The sequence below is a fragment of the Meles meles genome, chromosome 4 (genome assembly GCF_922984935.1).
Source record: "Meles meles chromosome 4, mMelMel3.1 paternal haplotype, whole genome shotgun sequence".
Taxonomy (NCBI): Eukaryota; Metazoa; Chordata; class Mammalia; order Carnivora; family Mustelidae; genus Meles; species Meles meles.
Window position 1 is genome coordinate 11,074,648 of NC_060069.1, and position 25,529 is coordinate 11,100,176.

Genomic DNA, 25,529 nt, shown 5'->3' on the forward strand with positions numbered 1-25,529 from the left:
TTTTTGTGTTTAAAAAAAAAGTCATTAGAGTTCTCTGATAGGGATTGGATTGAATTTATAGGTAACTTTTGGTGTATTGACATTTTAACACAATATTAACTCTTTGAGTCTATGAACATAGGATATCTTTCCATTTATTGTGTTGGTTTCAATTTCTCTAATTAGTATTTAATTGTAGTTTTCAGATGATAGCTCTTTTATCTCCTTAAATTTATTCCGAAGTATCTTATTGTTTTTGTTGTTATTATAAATGAGATCGATTTATTTTTCAGAAACTTCATTGTTAACATAGAAATGCTACTGATTTCTGTATGTTAGTTTTGTATCTTGCAGCTTTACTGAATTTGTTGATTCAGTCTTTTGAGTCTTTAGGTTTTTCTATATATAAAATCATGTCATCCGCAAATAGAGACAATTTTTATTTTTCCTTTCCAGTTTGCTACATTTTCTTTTTCTTGTCTGATTACACTAGCTAGGACTTCCAGAATATGTTGAATAGGAGTGGTAAGAGTGGACATTCTTGTCTTGGTCCTGATCTTAGAGGAGAAGCATTCAACTTTTCATCATTGTGTATGTTAACTATAAGCTTATCGTATGTGGCCTTTATTATGTTGAGATATGTTCCTTCTATTCCACATTTCTTAGGGAAGTTTCTACCATGAATGGATGTTGAATTTTGTCAGGTGCTTTTCCTGTGTCTGTTGAGATGGTTAGAAGATTCTTCCATTCTATTGTCTATTGTGACTTATCACATTGGACTGATTAGCATGTGTTGAACCATCCTTGCATCCCTGGGGATTGTGTGTTTTCATATAGTTCATTAAGCTTCCTGAAGGATTGTTCTGCATTCTTTGTGTTACAATTCATAGATCTCCATTTTTTAGGGTTATTGGAGCATTGTTCATTTTTTGGATGATGTCCCATTTACCTGATTTTTTGTGATCCTTCGTTTTTAGGTTTGTAAATCCGCACATTTGAGTGATTAGGCTGACTTTCCAGCTTTGCTGTGGCAGGTCTTTTTCCACCAGTTAGCTTAGTTTGGGTTTCTGGGTGTCTGCTGGTATTGTCCTTGGGCAGACTAGGCCTGCCATGATGGTCTGTTTTTGGGCAAGGCAGATGTTAGGACTCTGAGGTTGGGAATGGTGGTTGTGCCAGGAGCTGAGAACAGTTGGGTAGGACTGGTGGCTTGGTCCTACCCAAATGAGGCTATGGAACAGGCTCCACAGTTGCTTAGATTCTCTGGTTGGACTTACTACATAGTCGGGACATGATACTATAATCAGTAGTAGATGGGGCTATGAATTAGTTGCCCTGCTTTGGTAGGGCAACAGAACAGGACCCGGGGGTGTGCATCTCTTTGTACGGGGACCTGTACTGAATTCCCTAGTCAGGTGAGGCCACCACTTCTGCTCTGCAGACAGGGCAAACCCACAGCTGTGCTTTTTGTTCAAGCGCCACTATGAAAGGGCTGTTGGGTTATGCAGCTCTCCGTGTGCACTGGTTCAGTTCCCTGGTCAGAGAGACTGAAGGCTGTATTCAGTGATGAGCAGGCCTACAAATCAGATTTCCTGCCTGGGCTCAGCAGAAGCATCTCTTTGTTATCTTGACATAAGCCCACCTACATCCCAAGCTGTAACCAGACAGGGCCACTGGCTTTGCTCCGTGAACCCTTGGTTCTGCCTACTCTTGGCCACTGGAATGCACAGCATCCAGTAGTTGTCACCAGCCCTTCTGGTCAGATGGAGCTGGAAGGCAGTGTCTACAGCAGTTGGGGCTGTGACTCAGCTCCTTGCCTGATGTGGGCAATCCAGGCTATAAGGCCAGCAAAACCATTTGGCTATCCAAATCAGGCAGATCTATACCCTGCCAAGCTCCTGGGCGGAAGCATACCCCTAACTTGGCTCTGCAGTTACTCCTTGGGCGCCGCAGGTATGAATTCAGCCTGCTGAGGACCCTGTGCTAGTTGTTGCAAGCTCCACCCTCTTCTGTGTCGCAATTTCTCCTGTAATCTTTACCGTGCAAGATCAGGTAGGGGCTTTTGTAAAGCAAGTCACAGTTCTTGGGGGAAGCTTGTTGTTCACTGAAGAATCAGAAGCTCTGGGGAGACATCGCCACCTGGTGCTGGCCTGGAGACAGTGCAGTCAACATGGAGCTGCTTCTCTTGTCCTAATGTAACCTGTCTTGGGCTCCGTGCTGCAGGAGGGTGCTTCTGCCTCACGTCCATGTTCAGGAATTTCTCAGTGCTCTCCTCTTCGGGAATAGCTGTTAGTTGTCCCTGTCAACGGGAGCAAAGCAGGAGGAACCTTTGTTGCCATCCTGGTGACACCATTCCCTTTTTGAAGTCTTTAAAGTAGAATTGGAGAATGGGAAGTTTTGCTAATACAAAAACTTTGTTTTATTAAAGATTAATGGGAAGTGGAGTGGCCAGAGTGCTGGAGGATGTGGAAATTTCCAAGAAACTCACAAAAATAACCCCATCTACCAATTCCATATAGAAAAGACTGGGCCATTACTGATTGAGCTAAGAGGACCAAGGTTTGTGATTAAGTAACTTTTTAAAGTTAATATCGTATTAAAAATGAGTTTAATGGAACAGATAGGGTTTTGAAACAGACCTAGGCATATATAGGCACTTGATTAGTGAAAAAGATGGCATTGCAGAGGAGCAGGGAAGGATAGGCTGTTGAATAAATGTGCTGGGATAGTTGGAGTATCCATGTGCCAAAAAGGTAATTAGACCACTTTCTCACATCAGATCTCAAAATCTACTGCAGTTGGGCTAGTAATAAAGGAGATATTTTAATGACTTCAGGATAAAGAAAAAATTAAGACACAAAGAGCACGTAGAAGGATTTGTAAATACTCTACACTAGTTATTTAAAAAAGAGTCCACACTTTAAAAAATGAAAGCTCGGATAGGCATATCATAAGAGGAACAATCCAAAATGGCTGATAAACCGTTGTAAGAGCCAAACATTTGTAACAACCCAAGTGTTCATCAGTAGGATTGAAGATCATACGATAGAGGGCTGCATAACAATGAAAATAAATTACAGCTACCCACAACATGATGGATAAGTCTTATAAACAACGCTGAAGAGAAGCCATACATAATAGAACATCAACTGTATGATTCCACTTAAGTGAGGAGCAAGCAAAAAGAAACTCCTATTTAAAGATGTGTGCTTAGGTTGTCATACTATAGAAAAGCAAGAAAGTAGGGGGCGGGGGTTGGGAGATGGGTGAAACAGGTGAAGGGGATTAAGAGGTACAAACTTCCAGTTATAAAATAAGTCAGAAGGATGAAAAGTACAACAGAGAACATAGTCAGTAATACTGTTGGACCGTACGGTGAGTGCACCCACTGTGGTGAGCGTAATATACAGAACTTGTATCACTGTTGTACATCTGAAACTAACATACGTCAACATACTCTTAAAGAAAGGCAAGACATTGTTAACTGGTAGCTCTGTGGGGACAGGAGTTGTAACGCGAAAGGCACGCACAGGAACTTCTACTGTGTTGAGAGCTGCATTGATCCGGGTGGTGACGACCTGTGTGTTCATTTTATGTGTTAGATAGGCTGTGTGTTGTGTGTACATTGTGTTCTATTTCTCGACTGGAAAAGGTTTAAAAAGCAATAAAAATAATACTTCTAAGTAAAATTAGCCTGAATTTTGCCTCTTTACAAACACTAATAATTTTTTATGTATGGTTTAGCTAGTTTTCTACAGTTTGGGAGGTGAAATAAGGTGTCTAGTTGCTGCTCTTTTGAATTCAATTCGTAGATCGAAGGAAAAGGATTTGACATAAAGTGTTGGACAGTGTGGATCTTTTGCTTTCCCTATTCATGTCTTTTGCCCGTTTTTCTCTTGGAATTGTCATGGTTTTCTTAACTTTAGGCACGTATCACATATTTGCAAGTATTTTTCCCAGATCATTTTTTTTTCATGTAGAGAAAATTTTCTTTTTAAAGTAATCGGATCTGTCTTTTCAGGTTTATTTTGCTCTAGGCAGGAAATCTCACCCTAGTATCAGATTTGTACCATATTTTTTTCTAGGTCTTTTGTGGTTTGCTTTTTACATCTAGATGGAATATATTTTTATATTTGGTGTGAATACAGTGTCAGTTCTTTTTCCTAAATTTGTCACCTCCTCACCATCTAAATAATCCTTCTTTTTCCTACTGATTTGGAATGTCATGTCTACCATATGCTAATTTCTTCTGTAAATTCAGATTTCAGACTCTCCTTTTTTTCCTGCAAAGACAGTATTTTATCATTTAAATTTTACAGTTTTCTCCGAGAGCCTGTGTGGTAAAAATACTGTTTCTTCTAAAGTAAGTTTAATACTAGCCTTCACTGCTTCAATTTAAAAATATGAATATAAATCAATATAAAAATATAAATGGCATCTCATATAATTAAAATAAAAATAGTATATGCATGTGTTCCAGAGTGGTTTCTGCCTCCTAAAGCTTTAGAAAGCATATACTCGATTTAATAGTCTATCTGCACTTTAGTTATTTTTAGGTATGTATTTGAGACTACTTAATAACAACAGTAATTGTTTCTTTTTATTGCCAGGCAATATAGTGTTGGATTTGAGGTTGTAACAGTGTCTGTGGTGGGAGATCCTGGTCCCCATGGCTTTCAGAGGAAGTCTAGCGGTGACTATAGGTAATGTTGGCATTTTGACTGCATCTAATTTATACTTTACTTTTGTGGCATCATCTTCTGTAAACTTTGTTCTCATTTCCCTGCATATAGGTGTGGGTTTTGCTACCTGGAATTAGAAAATATACCTGCAGGGATCTACAATATCATTCCTAGTACTTTTTTGCCTAAACAAGAAGGACCTTTTTTCTTGGACTTCAATAGTATTATCCCGATCAAGACAACGCAACTTCAGTGATGCAGCTTTCAGCGTTTACTGGATTTTATACTTACCAAATCAGCTCTTCGAATGAGGACAGAAATCCTCAGGACAACAAACAATCAGAACAGAATTAAATCTCTCAAAATGTTACAGTGGGATCTGGTGCTGCTCAAGTCAGAGTGTTTAGAATTGTATATAGTCAGAATTACCCTAAATCACTCAGAAGTACTATTTACAGGGTTTTGTGTGTATAAAGGACTTGGTTTGCATTGAGGGGCCCCATTGTATAAACAGACTCTGGAGGATTAAAGGTTAGGCTCAGTCAGCACTGTATGGTGCCTTTACTAGAAGAGAATAGAGACCAGATAAGGGACATGACTTATCCACTCAACTGGGTGGAACAGTAGGCTGGAATAATATTCTGAAATATTTGTCTTTTGGCAGAGCATGTTGTAAGTTAAACTTGCTTGTGTTGTGACTCTACATCTTGGGCAGCTAATTACCAAATGAATCATGTTACCATAACAGGTTTTGTGTTATGATTTTTAATGTTTGTTGCCCAGATGTTATGAAAGAATAAAGCTTTAAGAAATATTTTAACTTAGTTTACAATGAAGGTGGTTGAACTTAGGTACCTGTCTCTCATTAACTCATGTAAGGAGAGCTGAGATATATTCACTATTGCAGTTCTTACTTTGATCAGGCTAAATGAAGGTAGTAATCTGAGACACTGAAGACATTACAATTTAGTTTGTAGTCTTTTAAAAATTGCTCTTATGGTAACACTGAAAAATATACGATTAAAAATTTAATATATGGTAATTGGGGTTGTATTTGGTAAAACTGCCAAGATACTAATGCCGTGTATAAATTCCCAGTTTACATAGAAATCCATGAGAGCAGAATGATGCTCAGGATTTTAAACATCTGAAAATTTTTGAAATTTTTGAATTTCAAATTTTAATTTTTGAAAATTAAACATCTGAAAATTTAAGATGGAATTTTTCATCGTCTGTACTTTATAATTATCACCAGTTATTTTGTATTTCTGCTACCTTGATTTGAAATAAAATCTTTATACTTATGGAAACTGCCTAGTTTAACCTAGAGAGATTATTAAAAGGCTTCATCTAGTACATTCCATCTAAAAGAACTCATTATTTACATGACAGTTCAGGCTTCAGCAAATGTCTTTCATATTCAGGACAGTGATTCCAGTTTGGTAAATATTTAGTACTTTCAATTTTAGATGGATTCATTTTGTGGCCCTTTAAAGAAAACTTTAAACACATAATTGGAACATTTTATGTTAAAGATATTTGTACAGGATGCAAACAAATAAGACCTAATTCCTACCCTCAAAAACCGAATGGAGACTTACATATACCGGTTTAGTCTAATATTGAATTATTATAATAGAGCTCCAGATATGGCGCTACAGATAGGAAAAAACAGCCTGAATGTCAACCGGATGCACATTAGAATCACCTGGGGAGCTTTTAAAAGTTCGGTACCTCAGGTGTACCCCACATGATCTCAGGCTCTAAGACCGGCAAACAGCCGCCTTGAAGCTTCCTGGGAGACTGCCGTGCAGCCGAGATTGGGAAGCAGTCTGACATAATCTCCTTGTCTTCATTCTCCTAATGCTGCATTCTCCTTACTGCACTTTAGTCGCAGCAGAATTCTAACTCAAACCTTCATAGTTGGGGCTTAAATTATTAGGATCCAGGACCTTAACTGAGAGAACAGATGCCCACTGCATTCCATGCTCTTCCTTGTGGCAAGAAGGTTGCCTAGAGTGGAAGATGTAGGCAACATCAGGGTTTCTTATTGGAAGACACACAAACGTAAACATTTTCTTAAACTGTTTTTTATTACACTCAAGAAATTAAGACAAGTACAAAATAACCTTGTAATTGGGATACTGTATCAGTCATTAAAAAAGGAGAAAACACTACAGTATGAAGAGATTCACAAATGACTAAAATATACAAGCTGTGTCAGAATTAACAGACAACTTGAAATGGGGTTGTTTTTCTTTTAGAAATGCTAAAGCTTTCTTAACAAAAAAGGACAAAAAATACAGTGCTCTAAGTATGCGTAACCGTGAAAACATTAAAGGAAAGCGGTCTTAACATGTACTGCTATTAGCGCAACAGACTTCAGTGCTTCTGCTTAACAGCCTGTGCCGACACATGCCTACTCCCTTTCCTAGCTTTAAGGAACAATTCCCTCTAAGAAATACTAATGCAGCATAACCCTTAAATAATTTTAAAGTCACAACCTACAGAGAAATTGACACTTTGTCAATCTAGATATAACAATGGCAACCATTCTTCACATGCACTTCTCTTAATTCTTAAGTCCCATGGCTGGTGGGGTAAGGTTTATGCTACAGACTCTCCTCCCCCACAGCCACAAATTGCCTTCTATGGTATGCACCTGCTACCCTCTGTCCCTCCCATCCCCACACTGGCATTCACCTTTCCCACCCCACAAAGTGCAGTTCATGGTGTAACGTTTATAGAAAATGATTCTAATGGGTATACCAGTATATAGGCTTTTTTAAAAAGCCCTTCTGAATACCAGAGGTGATGAAAATTGTGTTCTTGGATTTTTTTTTTTTTTTAAGCCTTCACTGGCCCAGAAAGGTGTGTTCTGAATATTTGAGTTCTTTTTTTTTTTTCATTTCGATCCCCTGGGATATAAAGGAGACACCATCTCCATTTTCCCAAATTGAGGGTAAGAGAAAGGAAAGAGAAGCAAGCTGTCGACCCCAGTTTGGCTCAGCTTCCCAGCCCCTTTCCTGGCTCGGGTTCTTTCACAGGAACTAGTTATTGCTTCCATAACACTGTTACAGGTAATATTCCACAAAGGCTGTGACCCTGGTCACAGTCCACTGCAACAACGCCTCTGCTCTGAAAAACCAGCCCAAGAGCTCTCTCCCAGAAGAAAACTCTTCAGCCCTCAAGGTCACAACTTCATTAGTGCAGTTTAGAGTAAACGCTTAAGATTTGGCATATATTAAATGATTATTGGCACAATGTTCTCCATACAGTTTTGTGTATAAATACTGCTATGCACTTGGGCCAGGGCTTTGGATGGATCAGCCAATCTGCACCATTTTTATGTCAGCAATAATCCCGTCTCTTCCCTTCGAGCACTGGAGGGAGAGCTGCTTCATCCTGTTCTCCAAGGCCTGGCCCTCACGGGCGGTGTTACTTTGGCTCTTGCCACTGCCGCTGCTGTTGCTGAGGCCTCGGTGGTTGTTGTTGGCTTTGTCACTTGTTTTATTCTCTGCCCCTTCTGCCCTGTCTCCTAGAGAAATGTAAAGGTCATCGGGTGAATACCGACAGTTCCAGGAGTCGCCTGCGCCCAGGCCATCGCAGCCCTCCAGAATCTCCCAAAGTCGCCCGGCCATGCCTGTCACAGAGCCTTCTCCATCATGTGATGACAGACAGCTTTTATGGCTCAAGGCATTTTAGGTATTCCTTAACTTTAGAGAGGGCTGGTCCCACCCTAACAGTGGGGAAACAGCTCGCCAGCACGGACTTGTGAAGAAGACTGCTGGGGATCAAAGACAGAACTCAAGCCGCCGTTTGAAGAACCATTCGGGAGCGGAGCCGGGAGCCCCCAGAACAGCAGCTGGCACCTCCGTGATCAACACGGACCGCGCGTTCCCAGAGGCCCGGCCACCCGGCCCGGGGGCTGCTGCGACCCGGCAAAGGTCTTCAACAGTGCGGAGCTCTGGCTGCTGAGGCAGTGCTCATGTGGCCCAGGCACTACTGGTGAGAGGGCTGTAACTCACCTCGTTCCACCTCACACTCAGGGGAGGAGGCTCCACTGCACTCGCTGCGAGGGCCCAGTACCGGGAACATCATTCCAAACTCCGACAGAGACACGGGGCTGGGCAGATCCAGGCTGCCAGGCCGCACAGCTGCAGGGAGCTGGTCAGGCATCTCGGATGGGCTTGTGGGCCCTGAACTAAAGCTGGATACCGACTGGGTTTCCGAGTCGTCTTCTGATACGAAGTTGCTGCAGCTGTCATCTTCAAAGGCCTCGGAGGCCACTAGGAGGAGAGAGGATACCGGTCAGAGGTTCTGATGGAGCAACCTTGTTCCTTCAGCCCCTCCAGAAGCGTGCCCCGCTGGCCAGCAGCCAGACGCGGCCTTGGGATGGCAGAATCCCTGCCCCCGAGTGCACCTGAGTAAAGGACTGACCCTCCCAAGTCTGCGCGGCCAGAGTGTCCTGCAACTTGAAGGGATGCAGCTGGGCCCCGTGGATATTCAGTGTCCTTAACGATAACTTTCTAACTCCTGCTCTGGAAAGTCAGTGTTGACTACCTAAAGGGGGAGGATAAACCAGCCCAGATCAGGGGCTTTTTTCCACCCCAGATCCGCAAGTACAGAGGAAGAGAGCGGCCCTTTGGGATGCTCGCCGAACAAAGCCAGTAAGATGTGACAGCTGTTTCCGCGTAGCAGAAGGAGCTGCGAGAACAAACAATCCTCTGTGGAGTATCTGCTGGGATCCTGTGATCTCCAGATCGCATAAAACTTCCCATCGCATATAAGACACACCATTTGCTGCAAAAGGACAAAATTCCTTTACAACGCTCTTGGCTTGTGCCTTACTCATTTTGTAGATCAGAATAACCAAGGCCCAGAGGACAAGCCATTCTTGTGATCTGAAAGCCACTATCACCTTTAACTCTTTTCTCCTCGGCCTGCACATAAGCCTGCTTATTCGACCTTTCCTATTCTACTCTCCCACCCTCCTCCCTCATCTTTAAAAACAGTCTTGGTAGCATCCCCTAGAGGACTACCATCAGTGAAAAGTACTGTAATACTGAGGACAGAAAACAGGCTTGTATCTGAATTAAGATTCTGTCTCCCTTGCTGTGTAGCCTTGGTCAGGTTACTTAACCTCTCTGAGATTCATGTTCCTCTCCATGTGAGAGGCTGGATATTAGAGTACCTCACACATTACTGACGATCAAATTTTAGTTTCCTTTCCTTTGGGCCTGGTACTTAAACATTTGTTGACCGAATTTCAAAACTCTGGAGGAAGGACCTTGGGAGAGCACCAACAGGGATTATTCCACAGAAAAGGGAAGAAAGGAGGTGTACAAAGACAGTGCTGAAAAAGTTTTCTTGATCAGCCTAGGGAAAATGACCGTTTTCTTTCGCCATACACAAAGAAAAACTCAAAATGGACTAAAGACCTAAATGTGAGACCTGGAACCATAAAACTCCTAGAAGAGAGCACAAGCGGTATTTCAGTGACATCGGTCATAGCAGCATTTTTTGAGACAGGTCTCGTGAGGCAAAGAAAACCAAAGCAATCAACTAATGGGACTACATGAAAAAGCTTCTTCCCAGTGAAGGAAATAACAAAACTAAAAGGCAACCTACAGAATGCAAGAAGATACTTACAAACACATATCCAATTAAGAGTACCCAAAAATATATAAAGAATTTATACAAGTCAACACAAAAACAAATAATCCAACTAAAAATGGGTCAAAGACATGCACAGACATTTCTCCAAAGAAGACATAACATATGGCCAACAGACACATGGAAAGTTGCTCAACATCGCTCATCGTCAGGGACATGCAAATCAAAACCACAATGAAATACCACCTCACACCTGTCAGAATGCCTAAAACCAAAAACACAAGAAAAAACAGGTGTTGGCAAGAATGTGGAAAAAAAAAAAGGAACCCTTGTGCCCTGTTGGTGGGGATGCAAACTGGTGCAGCCACTGTGGAAAATAGTATGGAAGTTTCTAAAAAAATTAAAAGAACTACCCTATGATCCAGAAGTTCCACTACTGGGTATTTACCGCCCAGAAATACAAAAATACTAATTCAAAGGGACACATGCACTCCTATGTTTACAGCAGCATTATCTACAACAGCCAAGATATGGAAGCAACCCAGTGTCCATGGATGGACGAATGGATAAAGAAGATGAGACACACACACACACACACACACACACACACACACACACACACACACACAGGAGTATTACTCAGCCATCGAAAAGAATGGAATCTTGCCATTGGTAATAACATGGATAGAGCTAAAGAGTTTTATGCTAAGAGAAGTAAGTTGGAGAAAGACAAATACTGTATGATTTCACTCATGTGAAATTTAAGAAACAAATGAGCAAAGGAAAAAAAACCCCAAAGAAACACACTTAGCTACAGAGAACTGATGGTTACCAGAGGGGAAGGGAGTGGGGGATGAAGGAAATAGGAGATGGGAATTAAAGAGTATACTTATCATGAGGAAAAAAATAAAATGATAAAGGGGGAGCGGCACAGCAAACATGTACCAGTTTCCCAACAGGTGGCCTTGGGGAAAAAAAGGTGTCTATAGTTAGACACCAGGGAGAGTCACCATTTTCAGACTTCCTGGGTGCCTGCCATTATTTCATCTAATTCCAGCCTCCCCTCTACACAGTGGATACTAGGTGCTCATACTCCCTACTTTACAGCTGAGGAAACAGAGTTGAGCCCTTGCCCACATCATGTACTAGGAGGTCACAGGATCTGAATCAAATCCCTATTCAGAGGCAACTCTCCCCTCCTGCAGTACTTCTCAGAGCCCTGAATGCTCTCATATGTACTCTGAACGTCAGGGTGAAAGTGTAACCTTTTCCAAACTCATCCACCACAGAACCCTGACTCAGGAACATTCAGCAGCACCTTGATAAATACAGCACTCCACGAAACGTGGGAAGCCACGAGAAATTACCACCTTTCTGGCCTGCCCAGCTCTGAGACCCTTCCATGATGGCGAGACAGCCCTGAAAGCAGACCACACAAGCTGCGTCATCTCCCACGTGCACGCGAGCCCCCAGAACTCACCAGAAACAGCATCTGGCTCAGGCTTGCTCCCTGACAGGTCCTCCGCAGACGTGCTGCTGCCCTCAGCCCCCACGCCACAGCCCCGGGGCCCCATGGCACTGGAGCGCCGCCGCTCATGGATCTCGTCCGAGATCATCTCCAAGTTCTTCAGGGCCGTCTTGTACTCGCCTTTCGCCAGGGCCAGTTTGGCCTGCAGGTCATCCACCGTCTTCTTCAGTTGCTGGGCAAGAGAACAGGAGGCCCAGTAAGTGGAGGCAGTCCCTACTGGCCTTGCAAGGCTTCTGAATAACAAGTCCAAGCAATTTCTGCCCTTCCCTCCACTCCAAAGACTTCCCCAAGACATGAGTGATGGCCTGATTCCTCTTACGCAGCTATCCACACAACAGATCCACACTCCCAGCCCCAACTCCTATCCGGGTCACAAACTCATGCTAATAACCAAAAACTACCACTGGCAGAATAAAGCCCATCAGAGAAAGAATGGGTATCAAACTCACACACAAGTCCCACTTTCAAGCCGTTTGGTCCCTTGTAGTATGGTTCTCAAACTTAAGCGTGCATCAGCAACCCCTGGAGGCCTTCTGAAAACACAGATAGCTGGCCTCACACCTGCAGTTTCTAATTCAGTGGATCTGGACCGGGTGGGGCTTGGGAAATCTGCACTTCCTAGGCGAAGCTGATGCTGGTCCCAGCAGCCCCCCAGAAACACTGCCCTGGTACAGTGTGGAAAGCGGCTAAATGGCACACTGAGAGACTGCAGACACCACTGAGGACCCAACCAAGACCACTCTGAGGCCTGAAAACTCAGTAAAGAATGTGCTTCTCTCTCCGTTCTCCTCTTGTAGCAAATATGCCATGGGAAAGCCCGCTGCCACATGAAGTGGAACTTCGCAGAAAAATCCCATCAACAGCAAAGCCAAAGAAGCTACACGTACCTCAAGCTGCACGTAGTACTTTGCCTTGAGTTCAAAATAGGGCCTGGGGAAGACACAAGGAAGAACTGTAAGGGTGACAGAATACAATGACCCCAGTGGCCACCAGAGGGCATACCCGGGGCACTAGCTAAGGCAGGCAGGCCATCCGTCCAGGATGTAAACTCCAACCTCGCCATGAGATGAAGAGGATACTTGTGCCTCTGGAGCCCGACAGATACGGGCGCCAGTCAGAGCCGAGCTGACAGAAGGCCCATCTCTAGATCTGCGGAACCCCCACACGTGAACACTTAACTCCTTTGTACCCTGGTTCACTTTCCTCCATGGGGGGCTATTCAAGGCCATACAGGGTGTGCCCAGCAGCCAAGGCAGCCTGGATCCCCCTCTCCCAAGGAGATTGGGCCCCTCAAGACTGAGATGAGAAGGGGCTACCTCAGCACACACCCTCCTCTACTGGGGTCATCCAGGGAGGAGAGAAGCACCATTCACCCCTCGCCGAAAGCACGGGGCTCAGACTGGTCCTCCTGGATTCCGCCCAGGACCAGAGGCATCAGTCTGCAGACCCAGCCCGGTCATGGGCAAGAGAGAGGACAAATGCTAACATTCTACTGGTCTCCACGTTCTGGGCCAGTCAAAACGCCGGGCTCTTTTTAGGAACTTTCGTGTTGAGCATTAAGAGTAGACCAGTGCTTTATCCTTGGGCTGTTCACCTCTTGTGAAGCTTTTCAAAAGCTTGGAGGCCCAGCGACTGTGAATGAAGCAGGGGGCTTGTCCCCAAGATCATTACTGTATAAAAATATATAGCAATCACGAGAAAAGCTTGCCAAAACTTCCGCTACAACCAGTCTTGCACTGCCTCATTGGCTCTTGGTCCACAGAGAACGTGTACTGTGCACACAGCTCACACTCATTATGCTGGTAGAAGGACGCAGCTCATCCACACTGTCCACCACAGAGCCAAGGGCACCGAGTTTCCCAAAGCCCAGCCCCAGGCCCCAGCCAATGAGCCATGCGATGGTGTGCTTTTGAAATTCTTTTTTCTGTGTCTCCCAGGCCAGTCACAGCTGGTGCAGCACTTCCTGCCATGGGGGGTTATACAGAACTTGGGGCACTCTGAGGAGGCGGGTCCCTGAATGCATGGCACACAAAAGGTGGAGAAGATGCCTGAGAGGAGGACAAATCACACAGGGCCCCGGGGTCCCACACGCCCAGACTCACTTGGACTTGTTGATGGCTCTCTTGAGCTTCTTCTCCAGCTGCCGCATACGGCCCATGGCCGCGTTGTACCTGGCCGCCGTCTCCTTGTGTACCAGCTCGCTCCTCGTCTTGGTCTGCTCCGCCTCCATGACCTTCAAATGACAGCAGATGTCAGCCTGGCCAGAGAGTCCTTTGTTGGGGTATTTCCTGTATCATTTTTAAAAATACTCTGAGGAGGGGCACCTGGGTGGCTCAGTTGGTTAAGCAACGGCCTTCAGCTCAGGTCATGATCCTGGAGTCCCACATCAGGCTCCCAGCTCCATGGGGAGTCTGCTTCTCCCTCTGACCTTCTCCCCTCTCATGCTCTCTTTCTCTCTCTCTCAAATAAATAGATAAGATCTTAAAAAAGTAAAATAAAATAAAAATACTCTGAGGAAATCAGTGGACAGATGAAGAGTAAACTAATTCCAAACAGAAGAGGATGCTCTTCGCTGTGAACCTGTTTCAGAGAAGTTTGACTGTGGCCATGCCACAGTCTTTCCATGGGAAAGAAAACGAGGAAAAGCAAAAATCAGAGAAGAGTGAAATATTCTCTGACTGAATCGATGTTCACTTCCTCCTGCTCAGCCCTCCTGCCACGAAGTGGCCACCGTGGGCTCCTTGGCTCCTGCCCTGGCACGGGGGCTGACGGGCACACAAACGGGCTAACAGCCCCAGCAGGGACATCGAGGAATGGGGAGACCTCGCGCAGCCAGACCTGACCGCATCGGAATGGCAAGGCAATCCCCGCATCAGCTTGTTGGCCCGTTCCCAGATATTCCTGCATTAGCCAGGGTGGGGGCAGGGGGCCACAAAAGGATCCAGGATCCAGAAGGGGCAGACTTTCCATTTAAACACATGACTATCAAGTCGCTCAGATCAGATTCTGAGGTTCACAGACATGCATGATCAGGAGACCTGTCAGCGTCCTGGCAGGAAATTCTGGTGGGGACATTTCGTTGAACCTGTTGATAAAAATGAGTTTATATAGCCAGCAGTTGGGCTGTCGATGGGCAAAACCAAGGTAGCGGAAAGGTGCACTCCCTGACACACGGAAATGATGGTCCTTTCTTCCGTCACATGAAGAAAGCAGCAGAACAGGCCTGCCTTGAGGAGAGAGGAGGAAGGAGACAAATGGCAGTTTGGGCCACGTAACCAGCTCACCAGTTCCTTCCCGTCTTCTAGTTACAGCTCACACACATGTTCTCCGATGAACTGGAGAGGCAGGGGCGAGGCCGGGCTAGCACCGGAGAGGAGCCCAGAGGGCCCCAGCTCATGGGTCACTCCCTCAGACGCCAGCAGGACGATTTGAGGGAGGCCCCGCCATGCCTTTAGCTTGGGGCGGCTGCTGCTTTCCCACCCCCTCCAGTCAACACCCAGTCGGCCCTGACCGAGCTTATTTCTGCACTGACTTGTAAGACAGATTTTTTTTAAATGTCAGGGAAGATGGTGAAAGACTCAAACGAGCATCAGAAACTGCCAGGTGTCCTGGCTAGTGTGCCCTTCCCGGTCATCTTGGGCTTACGCTGTCTTGGAGCCGTTTCACAACCCTGTACGTGTCAGAACACGGGCAGTACGGCAGAGGGGTCTCAGCCTGAAAGTGAAGATGAGCTGCATCCCAGTGGAGAGGGGTTCCAGGACAGACTGCCCTGAAAATACTGACCCATTCTGCGTGCTTGCAAATTCACGTAAGCATGCCTGACTCTGTGCGTTTCAATTCTTCTTTGAAATAATCACGTCTTACTGATTTCCTCTTTAATTAGGGAATTAAATAACATTTTGAATGTTTTACATTTATAGTTATCAGTTATGCTTTTACCTTTTTAAGAATATACATATCTTGGCAAAGGCTTCGATGCTTGAGGTACTTTTAAACAGCAGAATTAAAACCGTGTCAGAGAAGGGAGGTATGAGGGCACTGATCTAAGCAGGCGTGAGGTGATGTGCTTGCTGAAATGACTTCTCGGCCAAGCCCAGGGGCTAAGAAACCCTCTCCCTCTGCTTCAAACATGAAAGACTTCACGATTTCAAAGCGAAGTACACGAAAACCATCCCACACCTGGACACTTAGGGAAACAGCAGTAACTCTTCAGTCATGTCTTAAATCTCAAGCATTAAGGATTTGCTGATATGAAAACAAAAACTTCCTGAAAACTCAAAACTCCAAGTTTATGAGACTGATGAAGCCTTCTATTGGTGGAAACTGTTGCATTCCAATCAGATGTGACGCAGGCTTCCTCTTTACGGAGTGGGGTGAGAGCACTTTAAATAGACCGATGCATAAAAAGCTGGGATTCATGGCTATGGAGCAGGGAGAGTCCCCACAAGCAGCAGGACCCACACCAGCTGCACACAGGCCCTCATCTCTCTCAGCCCCTAGTCTGCAAAAAGAAGCCCGTCTGTCTGAAATTAAACACCCAGGAAGCTCCAAGCACTTGGCAATGTTGCCAGTGAAGACCCAGGAGGAGCCGCGTATGTCACTGTCCCCCGCTTCACCCCTACCAGGCCACATCAGCGTCTCCCATCCCCATCTGCACCCGCTCCCAGCTCTTGGAAGAGACCCCTCCAACCCCCAACTCCTCCTTCCGCCTCCAGGGAGAAAGTCACCCAGCCCGCCACCGTGGCTGCATGGTAACCAAGGAGGGCCCCCCCACCCCGCCCGTCTAAAGCCCGGCATCAGGCACGAGCAATGGCAGGAAAATGGGGGGCATGGCAGCCCAGGACCGGGGGCTCTGTTAGGAAGGCCAAAGCCACAGAGAACACCAGCAAGCCCCAGAAGAAAGCAACAAGGTAGTCCCTTAGCAGCTCAAGGTAGCCCCAGGCTGGGCTGAGCAACCAGACACACGGCAGGGGCAACTTAGAACTGGGGTACCCGCTGCCATCGCCCTTGCCCTCCTCCAAGCCTGGCTTGATGGCTAGCTGGTCCAGATTCTGCAGTGGCCTTTTCTCTTTACCCATCATTGTCACCTACGGTGTGCACAGAGCACGCTGGTGACCAAGCCGTGGGTGGCCAGCCTCACGGGCACAGGTGTAGCCAGCAGCCGAGGCCACCACTCCGGGCTGTCGGGAGGGCTTGAGGGCAGAGGTGGCACGGGAGTGGGTTCTTCGGGGGGGGGCAGCTGGGGGAACGGACATGAAGGGGGGGAGGCGTGGCGGGCTGAACTGGGCTTTATCAGCAGAGGCTGCAGCCCTTCCCTGCATCCACCAGACCGTCCCAGAGCCCCACCCGCCACCCGCAGTGGGGTGAGCACGCGGGACTCAACAAAGAACGATGGGCAGGGCTCAGCTTCCCGCTGCCTCTCCTGGAGCTGGAGGGCTCCCGAGGGAGCTAACCGTCCAGTACGAAGAGAGTCTGGGGCTCTGTCAGGATGGCCGAGAACCTTCTCCCCAGAGAGGGCCTGTCCTGAAGATGACCTGCCGGCCGTATTCACTTCTGGGTGTGCCCGCCTCAAGGTCTGTCCCAAGAGCCCAAGGACTGATCCCCGGGCCAGAGTCCAGTGGCAAGGTCTGAGGCCTGCTCGACCTGAGCGTCCAGAAGCAGCACTGGAGGGGTCTGCAAGTGGGCAGCAGGCCCTGGAGGGGGCACGCAGGCCAGCCGCTGCCTGTGCTGAGGATGCAGGGGAAGACAAAGGTCTTCGCCTTTCCTCCTGGGTCAGCAGGACAGAGAGAAATGTGTCTCCCCGAGTGCAGCCCGGCCACCTCCTGAAGGCCCCGGGCAGGCAGGCAGCTGGGTCCCAAAAGCCCCAGGGACCCTGCCCACAGCAGTGCACGGTAGATGAGCACAGCAGATGCTCCAACAGCCGGGCCCTCCTGCCTGGATACAGGCACTGACCGGGTGAGCTCGCTGGGCCGGCACAGCCTCCTGGCTGGGCCCCAGGCCACCAGCACCGCCGGCACTGGCCTGATTCCTCAGAGCCCTGGGTTCTGGCTTTCCCAACTCCTCTGCGAACCCCAAACCAGTGCTCACTGGCCCCACCACCCTCGATGTCCCTGAGCCGAAATCGGGGCCCTCCTGTCCCCAGGGAAGGCAGTTTCCTGGTCTCCCAGAAGCTTGGCCACTGGTTCAGGCTGTTTTCAGATTCTGCTGCAGAATCCGCTTTCTCTCCGCAGTGCGGGAGGCGGGTGGTGCGTACCCAGCAGCATCAGGGAAGCCGGCCTCGACAGTTCACGTCTGCCACTGCAGCGGGCCCTGGATCCCCGCAGCCAGGCGATGTCCATGCCCCTGGACCTAGGGCGAGAGGCTGGCTCCACGCCCCTTCCTCTCCAGAGGCCACCTGCTGCCTGTCCGTGGCCAGGTAATGCCTCCCCATTCCTTCTTCCTCTCTCTGCTCTCCTCTGACAGGTAGCAGAAGAGCCCATTCCTCTCCCCTCAGATGCCTCGTCTCCTGTCTGATGAAAAGCGATCACCTTCCCACAAAGGCTGCTTCAAGGCAAAATAGTGGAGGCTGGAGGAGGCCCTGCCGCCCAAGCCCCCAAGTAGTGAGCAGCAGTGACCCCAGGCCCTGTGTCCCCTGAAGGCCACTCAAGTGCAGGCTCAGCCCGCTCGGAGCTGCCTCACCGGCTATGGCTTCTAACTCCCTCCTTGACCCTAGCACCAAGGGGAGAACTGTCCCTTTGTCTCTGTCTGTGGTGTTACATGTGGCCTAACAGAGGACACTGGGACTCCTGACATTGCTTACGGTTTCCTAGAATGCCCGTGCCAGCCATGGCTTTAGGGTATGGCTGCCCAGCATCACCATAAGAAGTCTGAAGGGAACGAAAGGGAGACACAGATGACCCTGGACAAGTAACAAGGGTAGGTCACTACACCATTCCTCCACGGTGCCCGGGGGGAGAGAATCCCACAGGCCAAACCACTGCCGCTTCCTCAAGACAGCCTGGACCTTCCTGAGCTCTGGCTCTCTGACCAGACCATTAAGAAGTACTTTTTATGGAAAAAGAGGGTGAGATGAAGTTAGCTCCCTTCTTCTGAAGAAATGGGCTTCCTGGAGTATCCAGTGGTCAGACAAGGCAGGAGACACAGTCTATACCCCTCCTCGTCTTCATCCCTATGAGGTTCAGGGAGCAGGCAACATGAGCCCCATTTAGGGAAATGCCAAATCCAGAGGGAAATCCATAGCCAAGCCCAAAAGGAGGGTCTGCACCATCGATCAGATTCAGTGTGCCCCCTTCTGAGTGAAGTTTCTCAGTAATGCAGGGACATGGTTGGGGAAGGCCCAGCTACCAGTTCTGTCTCTTGCTGGTGTCTGCTTCCAACCTTGCTTCTCCCTCAGGAGTTCAAGCCTATGCAACCATGAAGGAATCTGGGGAGGAAAACAGGAGCCCCCGGGTGGAAATCCTGCCTGTGAGCCAGAATGCAGTGGTCCTTCCATTACCAAGAAACCTCCAATGACCTCAGTGAGCGCACACTTCAGAGGACCCTCCCCAGGCCCTTAGGAGCCCGGGTGACCTCAGGAGGCCCAGGACCATCTGGTGCAGCCCCACAAGTTGTGCACTGCCCAACCCCAAAAGCATTACTCTCAAAGAGGACGGTATGAATGGTGCTCCAGGAGTGGTACAGTGTGGAAGTCCTAGGGACACCTCTTCTTGACCAAGCACTCACCATCCACACTAGGGCCCTGGGACTTACAAAACAGGTTTAAGAAAAAGTCATAGACATGTTTTGTTCCTTTTTAAAGAATAAAGAGTTTCTGAAATGATTTCTTAAGGCTGATTTAGATCTCCAGTTGGGGTGGAAGGAGGGCAAAAGGAAGAGCAGGCCTTTACCTAATTTCTTGGAAGGAGCTACTTTTTTTTTTGTTTTGTTTTTGTTTTTTGGGTTTTTTTTTTTTTTTTTTTTTTTTTTTTGGTCCTTTCCACATCTGTCAGACTGTGGGCTTGTCAATTCCAACTTCTACTTTGATTTTTCACAGGCTGACCCAGAAAAGCTATTCCAGCCTGTGTTTGACGCTCTGAGCATCACATCCACTAGGGGGCAGGAGGCCCAAAGTCACAAGAGGCCAGGCAGGGGATCTGGGGCTTCAGGGGAAGGTGGTTCAAAGATTTGACTTGAAGTCATTTGTGTGTCAGGCTTTCTATTTAGGGAAGCAGAAGGCATGCTTTAATTACCAGATCCCCTAGGACTTGAGCCACTGTGGCAAGTGACACTGAAAAGGGAGAGGCTGCTGGCATATATTAACTCCTGACTTTTCTATTCTAGCCCCACAGGTGGCAAGACCCAGGGGGGTTGCAGCTCCCAATCCCCCTCTACATCGCCCCTCCATCTAAGGCCTTTGCTGGAGCTGCTGAAGCCATGTGTCAGCTCTCCTACTCACCCTGCAGCAAATCAGCCTGGAAAAGTGGAAAGGTATTCAAGAATATTCTGGGTGACTCCTAGAAAACCCAGTGGAGTTAGATAGAGGTAACAACTCCAGCTGAGCGAAGCAGCTGTCTCGATTCTGAGCAACGTGGTCAGAGAGCGGGTCATGGGAGCTGGTAAGAAGCCAAACAATAATGGCATAAAACCTGGAGTCAAATCAGGGTAAAGATCATACACGGCCCACTTCCGGTTCCCATGCTGGCTGCTGCATTCCCAGCCCAGCCCAAAGGCCAGACTTGAGTGCCCACTGGGTTCTGGCCTCATCTATCATGGCCCCTACCTTCCACTAACAGCACACACCCCCCAAGTCCAGGCCCCACGCGGTCTGGGGCTGTTAATCTGAGGTCTTCCACCTGGGTTTCTAAACTCAGCCACTCCCCCTGGAACTTAGTGGGAACGGGCCCCGGAAAATAACATGCTCCCTTTGGGAAGCCCAGTCCACAGTCAAGAACTTCAGGGATGATCTGAACCAGACAGACCTCAAGTGACGCAGGGAAGGAGGAGCTATACCCGTTACTAGGGGACAGTCACTCTGAGTGTGGCTTTGTACCAGGCCAGCAGAGACCACATGGGGAGACAACCTGTGACTTTCAGAGAGCGTTTCTAGGCAACCGGCCTGGTGTCTGTCTCCTCTGCTTGGGAGAACCCCCAAGGGGAACCCTGGGGAACCCAGGGCTCATCGGGACCAGAGGGGCAGTCCAGATCACATGGATGAGGGGAAGTATTAAGGATGCTCCCATAAGGGGGAGGCCCCCGATGTCCACACGCGTGCAGACACCTCAGACACAGACGCATGCTGGCGAACCAGGCAACCCTCCCCACCCCCTCCTGCAGGCGCCCGGCAGTGACTCATACCCTCTGGGTGGCATGATTCAGCATCTCCTGCCAGGCTGAGTCGAACTGCCGCTTGTCATCCTCCAGCAGCCGCTGTTCAGCCAGGGAGATGGTCTCCTTAGCGGCACGGAGCACCTCGGTGGCCCTTTGGAAGTCCTGCGTGGCTTTCTGAGCCTCCAGCTGAGCCTGCACAAGAAAGAACCCTCATGAGGCCTCAGAAAATGGCAAGGGTCCCCTCTGGCCCACCACACCTTCCAAGAGATGAGCTTCCTGAGGGCTGGGACCTGCCCTGTCCATCTGTGCCTTTCCAAGTGGGAATAGCCCTGGTAGCCAGAGGGTCTTGTAAATGCCAGACAAGGGGACAGGTGCCAGGGAGGCAAGCAGAGGAGTCACAGGACCCAAGAGACCAGATGAACATACCAGCTCTTGGTCAGAGTTGAAGATGGCAAACCACAGGTATGGCCACCCGTGGCCTTTCTCAGAGCTCTCATGTGCTGGTGAGGCCAAGGTGGACAGATACGGTGGTCCCAGTGCCATCCCTGCCCGGATCCATGGCCCAGTGCAATCAGGTCTGGAGATCACAAATCCAATGGCTTCATTCTACAGGTGACTCCGACAGACCTGGCCAGGCCACACAGGGTGAGAAGCCGAGCTGCGACCAGACACCAGGCACTGCAAAGTCCCACTATGCGCTGTCCCTCTGCCAGCCAGGCCCTCACACAATTCACACTCACTGACGGCGATCGGGAAGGACTGAACGGTCACAGCACGGCCCCTGCTTCCCAGGAACGTCAAGTGGGAGAAGGCGCGTAAATCAGAGCAGACCATACATTGGACCGCCACCAGTCACGTGTGGCTAGCAAGCATTTGAAATACCCTTGCTCCGCATGGAGTGTGAAGCACCCCAAATCTTAAAGACTTAGTACCAAAAAAAGAGAACAGTCAAGAATCTCAATTTTTTTAATAATCACATGTGGAAATGATGGGATTTTGGATGTACTTGGTTAAACAGAGTATCTTATTAAAATTAATTTCAACTATGTGTTTTGACTTTTTTTTTTTTTTTTACTGTAACTACCAGAAAATTTGAAATTACATAGTTGGCTCACAGTCTACAGATTTTGGACAGTAAAACATCTCCCCCCAAGAGTGGCCCATGAGATTGCATCAGGGATCAGCAAGACAACCCTCCGGCCCCCACTCTGAACTTCCCAGCAGAGCACAAGCAAGCAACTACCAAATGCTGGCCTGCAGCGTCCGACCCACCCACCCTCGGTTAACCCGATCAGTTATACAAGCCCCGGGGACATCCACGGGGAAGCCCCTGGGACACAGGAGACAGGGGAACAACAGGAGCCCCATCCATCCCGAGTCTCATGTGACTTAGAGGAAGTCTTGGAGAACCACAAGACACAGAGGGCTAAGGGAACAAAACAGACTCAGAACACACCAGCCCCCAAGGCAAGGGGCAGCATGGGTGCCACTCTCTACCCTGCAGGGAACAGTGGACACAGGCTGTGTCTGACCCTCCGGGAAGACGATCTGGTCAGGGACCGACACAGGCATGGAGAGGACACCCAGAATCTGTCCCACAGAGCTGTGTGCCCCAGAGCACCACAGGAGGGAGGGCAATAACGGACAGTAGGAGGGTATGCAGGACAAATCACTTCCAGGAGAGGGAATTTAGGGCTACTTCTTTGAAAAGAGGATGATCTGAAACGGAGGACTGAAGGACAAGATGACCTGAAATATGCAGGGTTGGTGGGGGGCCAGAAAGGAGCAGTCTCGCAAACGACAGTGTCTCCAGGAAACCTTGATGAAGAGAGAATCAAAGTTTCAAAAGGTAGAGGACGAGCACTGAGTAATGCATGGCATAGCTGAATCTTTATATCATATACCTGAAACTAACACCACCCTGGAACTAAAATAAAAACAGAATAAAATGAAATTTAAAAGATAAAAATATGTATATTGCTATTTAAAAAAAAAAAAAAGGGCTTCAAAAGGAATCAAGAGTGGGGCCTGAATGAACACAGACTAACACTTCAACCAAGTAACCTGCCCACCTGCGGTGGACCACTGTGTAGCCCTGGGCCACACGGCCACGTGCCTCCGCAACACGGTGGGGACAAGGGGCCCGGCCCTACAGAACTGACCAGCCCACCGCGAGAGAACAAGACCACACAGACGCACAGCCCCCTCTCAGCAAAAGATATGCTGCTCCAGCCCCCGGACCTTCAGGCCAGGCTGGGGATGTCCCGTGAGAGGACAGCCCAAGTGGGGCCCTCGGTCTGCCTAGCTGTACTCCAGGGCAAGTAGGACAGCATGGGCACCGGTTGCTTCAAAGCTCCCGCCACCTGCCCCACAGACCACCTACGGGCCTCGAATTGACACCAGCAGATGATAATTAATCCCAGGAGATTCTAACATTGTTCCAAGGTGGGATGTATATTTGTGTTTTTTAGGAAATTTTAGTATTTCAATTCAGCAACATTTAAGGGTAATCTCTCTTCCCCCAGGTCTCCCCTCACCTGAATTAGGAAGCTTTTTTTTTTTTCTTCAAACAAATGAAAGAAAGAGGTGAAATGTGGCCACTGTACCACAGACCCGGCATCCTCTTGCCTGCCCTCTTGCATCTGATGAGTTCAAATAAAGAGGCCCAATCTCTACAAAGACGGGGGAAACGGAGGCCCATCTAAAGGGCCTTTAGAAGAATATGTTCTCTATCAGGTCTGTGGAGTTTCTGGATTTTCCACGAGGCTCCTACGCTCCTGTATGGTATTATCAGAAACGTGCCTGCCTTGTCTTATCAAAGATCTAATATGAGGCATCAGTCAACCTTTGACCCACAAAAACGACGGCATCTCTCCATCACCTGCCCACCTGTTCACTCATTCAAGTAAGTGGCTCTTCGGCACCACTGTCTGTTCTCTTCATCTTTCCTGGGAAGAAAACCTCTATGTCTCAGGGTTAGGCAATGCGCCAGTTAGAGAACCTAACTGCCCAGCTGTGAAGAACGCTAGTGCCCTTCTAACTCCTAGCTAGTGAGATACAAATGGACCTGGAGTGAGCCTTCCAAGAGGGCTCCTAACACAATGCCATTTGGGGTCATGAAGCAACCTCCTAAGGATAGAGGAAAAGTAAGTTAGGTCCCTGCCTGGATTATCTATCTCCTGAGTTTTTAAATGACTGAAAAAATAAAGGTGCACATTTGAGCCAGTTTTCCATTATATTCAGTCAAACCAAACCTAAATGATAACACATCTCCCCCTCTCTACAGCTGAGCTATTCTGCAAACCCCACAGAAGTGACTATAGCAATAGCACTGACTGGTCGAATCTCCCTCAACTTCTTTCTGGCTGCTCCCAGCCGATTTTATTTACTACTAATAAGCCTGAGGAGCCAACCTTTTGGAGATTCCTAAGGAATCTCAGAGCTCATGGCCTCTTTGTAAGGCATTTCATCAAATGTTTTCTAAAACCACACTCACAAGGAAAGACCAGGCAGGTGCACACACAAGGGGAGGGAGCATTCTATCGTACCCTTGGATGTAGTCCATTCAGCATTGTTGAGGAACCTCCTGCAGACTAATGTCTGGAGGGGAGGGGCCCACCCCAAAATTAGGGGTTTCAATCAGGAAAGCAGACATGTTCAATACAAGATAGACTGTGACAGTAACAGAGGTATAAAGTGCTATGGGATTATAGAGAAGAGAGAATGATTTGTCAATGTTTTCCCAGGGAAGACCCATCAAGGGAGAGGGTGTCAGGGACCAGGTCATGGTAATACAGGAGGCATCCATGAGTTCACACACTCATCTAACTGGGGACGACTTAGCTCCGAGATTGCTTCCCAGTGTCCGAGATTGCTTCCCAGTGTCCTAATGGGATACGTGATGACCTCAAAATCAGAAGCTGACTTAGCAATTCCAACAGGAGCTGGTTAGCCGGTTCTCACTGAGGTATGAAGGAGGACACCCAGAAATCTTGGGCACAACCAATGCCAACAAGTTTTACCTTCAAACTCTAAGAAAGGACCCAAGCCCTAGTATTAATATATTACTCCTGGTGTACACAAATCAGGCGGTGGTTCTCCTAGCAGAAAACCCAGTTAGCAAACTGAAGGGCTGAGGCTCTGCTAAGAAGAGTATTGACGTGGTAAACGTTGGGGGGAGCTGGGGTTTAGCTACAAGGTGCACCACAGGACAACTACGAACATCTTCATGACTCATGGATACTAACAACTTTCATGGAGATAGCGCTCTGGAAAAAATGAATTAGCTTAGTGAACTTCCTTAGACTCCGGCCTGGGGTCAGCTGTGACTGTGAAGGCCTCACATGTGTGGGTGTTCCGCAGTGTCATCAACAAGGGGAGGAGGGAGCAGAGTGGAGAGGTCCGCCATTGCCAAGGCTGCC

The 25,529-nt window shown here is 47.9% G+C and overlaps 2 protein-coding genes across 4 annotated transcripts in view; one reads left to right on the top strand and one right to left on the bottom strand.

Annotated features, from left to right (window-relative positions):
• CAPN7 (calpain 7) overlaps window positions 1-6,072 on the top strand; it is a 42,436-nt gene extending 36,364 nt beyond the window's left edge. Inside the window, exons 17-19 of one of the 3 annotated variants that reach the window (XM_046002695.1) lie at window positions 2,405-2,535; window positions 4,587-4,679; window positions 4,770-6,072. In XM_046002695.1, coding sequence (XP_045858651.1) covers window positions 2,405-2,535; window positions 4,587-4,679; window positions 4,770-4,914 — 369 coding nt within the window. In that variant the 3' untranslated portion in view covers window positions 4,915-6,072. The remainder of the gene's footprint in view (window positions 1-2,404; window positions 2,536-4,586; window positions 4,680-4,769) is intronic. The other 2 variants (XM_046002694.1, XR_006818041.1) reach the window with 2 other exon arrangements.
• A 1,162-nt stretch (window positions 6,073-7,234) lies between these two features.
• Window positions 7,235-25,529, bottom strand: part of SH3BP5 (SH3 domain binding protein 5) — a 71,563-nt gene continuing 53,268 nt past the window's right edge. The window contains exons 4-9 of the mRNA XM_046002691.1: window positions 21,136-21,300; window positions 13,905-14,035; window positions 12,690-12,732; window positions 11,755-11,974; window positions 8,687-8,947; window positions 7,235-8,196 (exon numbers count right to left, since the gene is read on the bottom strand). Of these exons, the coding sequence (XP_045858647.1) occupies window positions 7,985-8,196; window positions 8,687-8,947; window positions 11,755-11,974; window positions 12,690-12,732; window positions 13,905-14,035; window positions 21,136-21,300 (1,032 nt within the window). The 3' untranslated portion in view covers window positions 7,235-7,984. The remainder of the gene's footprint in view (window positions 8,197-8,686; window positions 8,948-11,754; window positions 11,975-12,689; window positions 12,733-13,904; window positions 14,036-21,135; window positions 21,301-25,529) is intronic.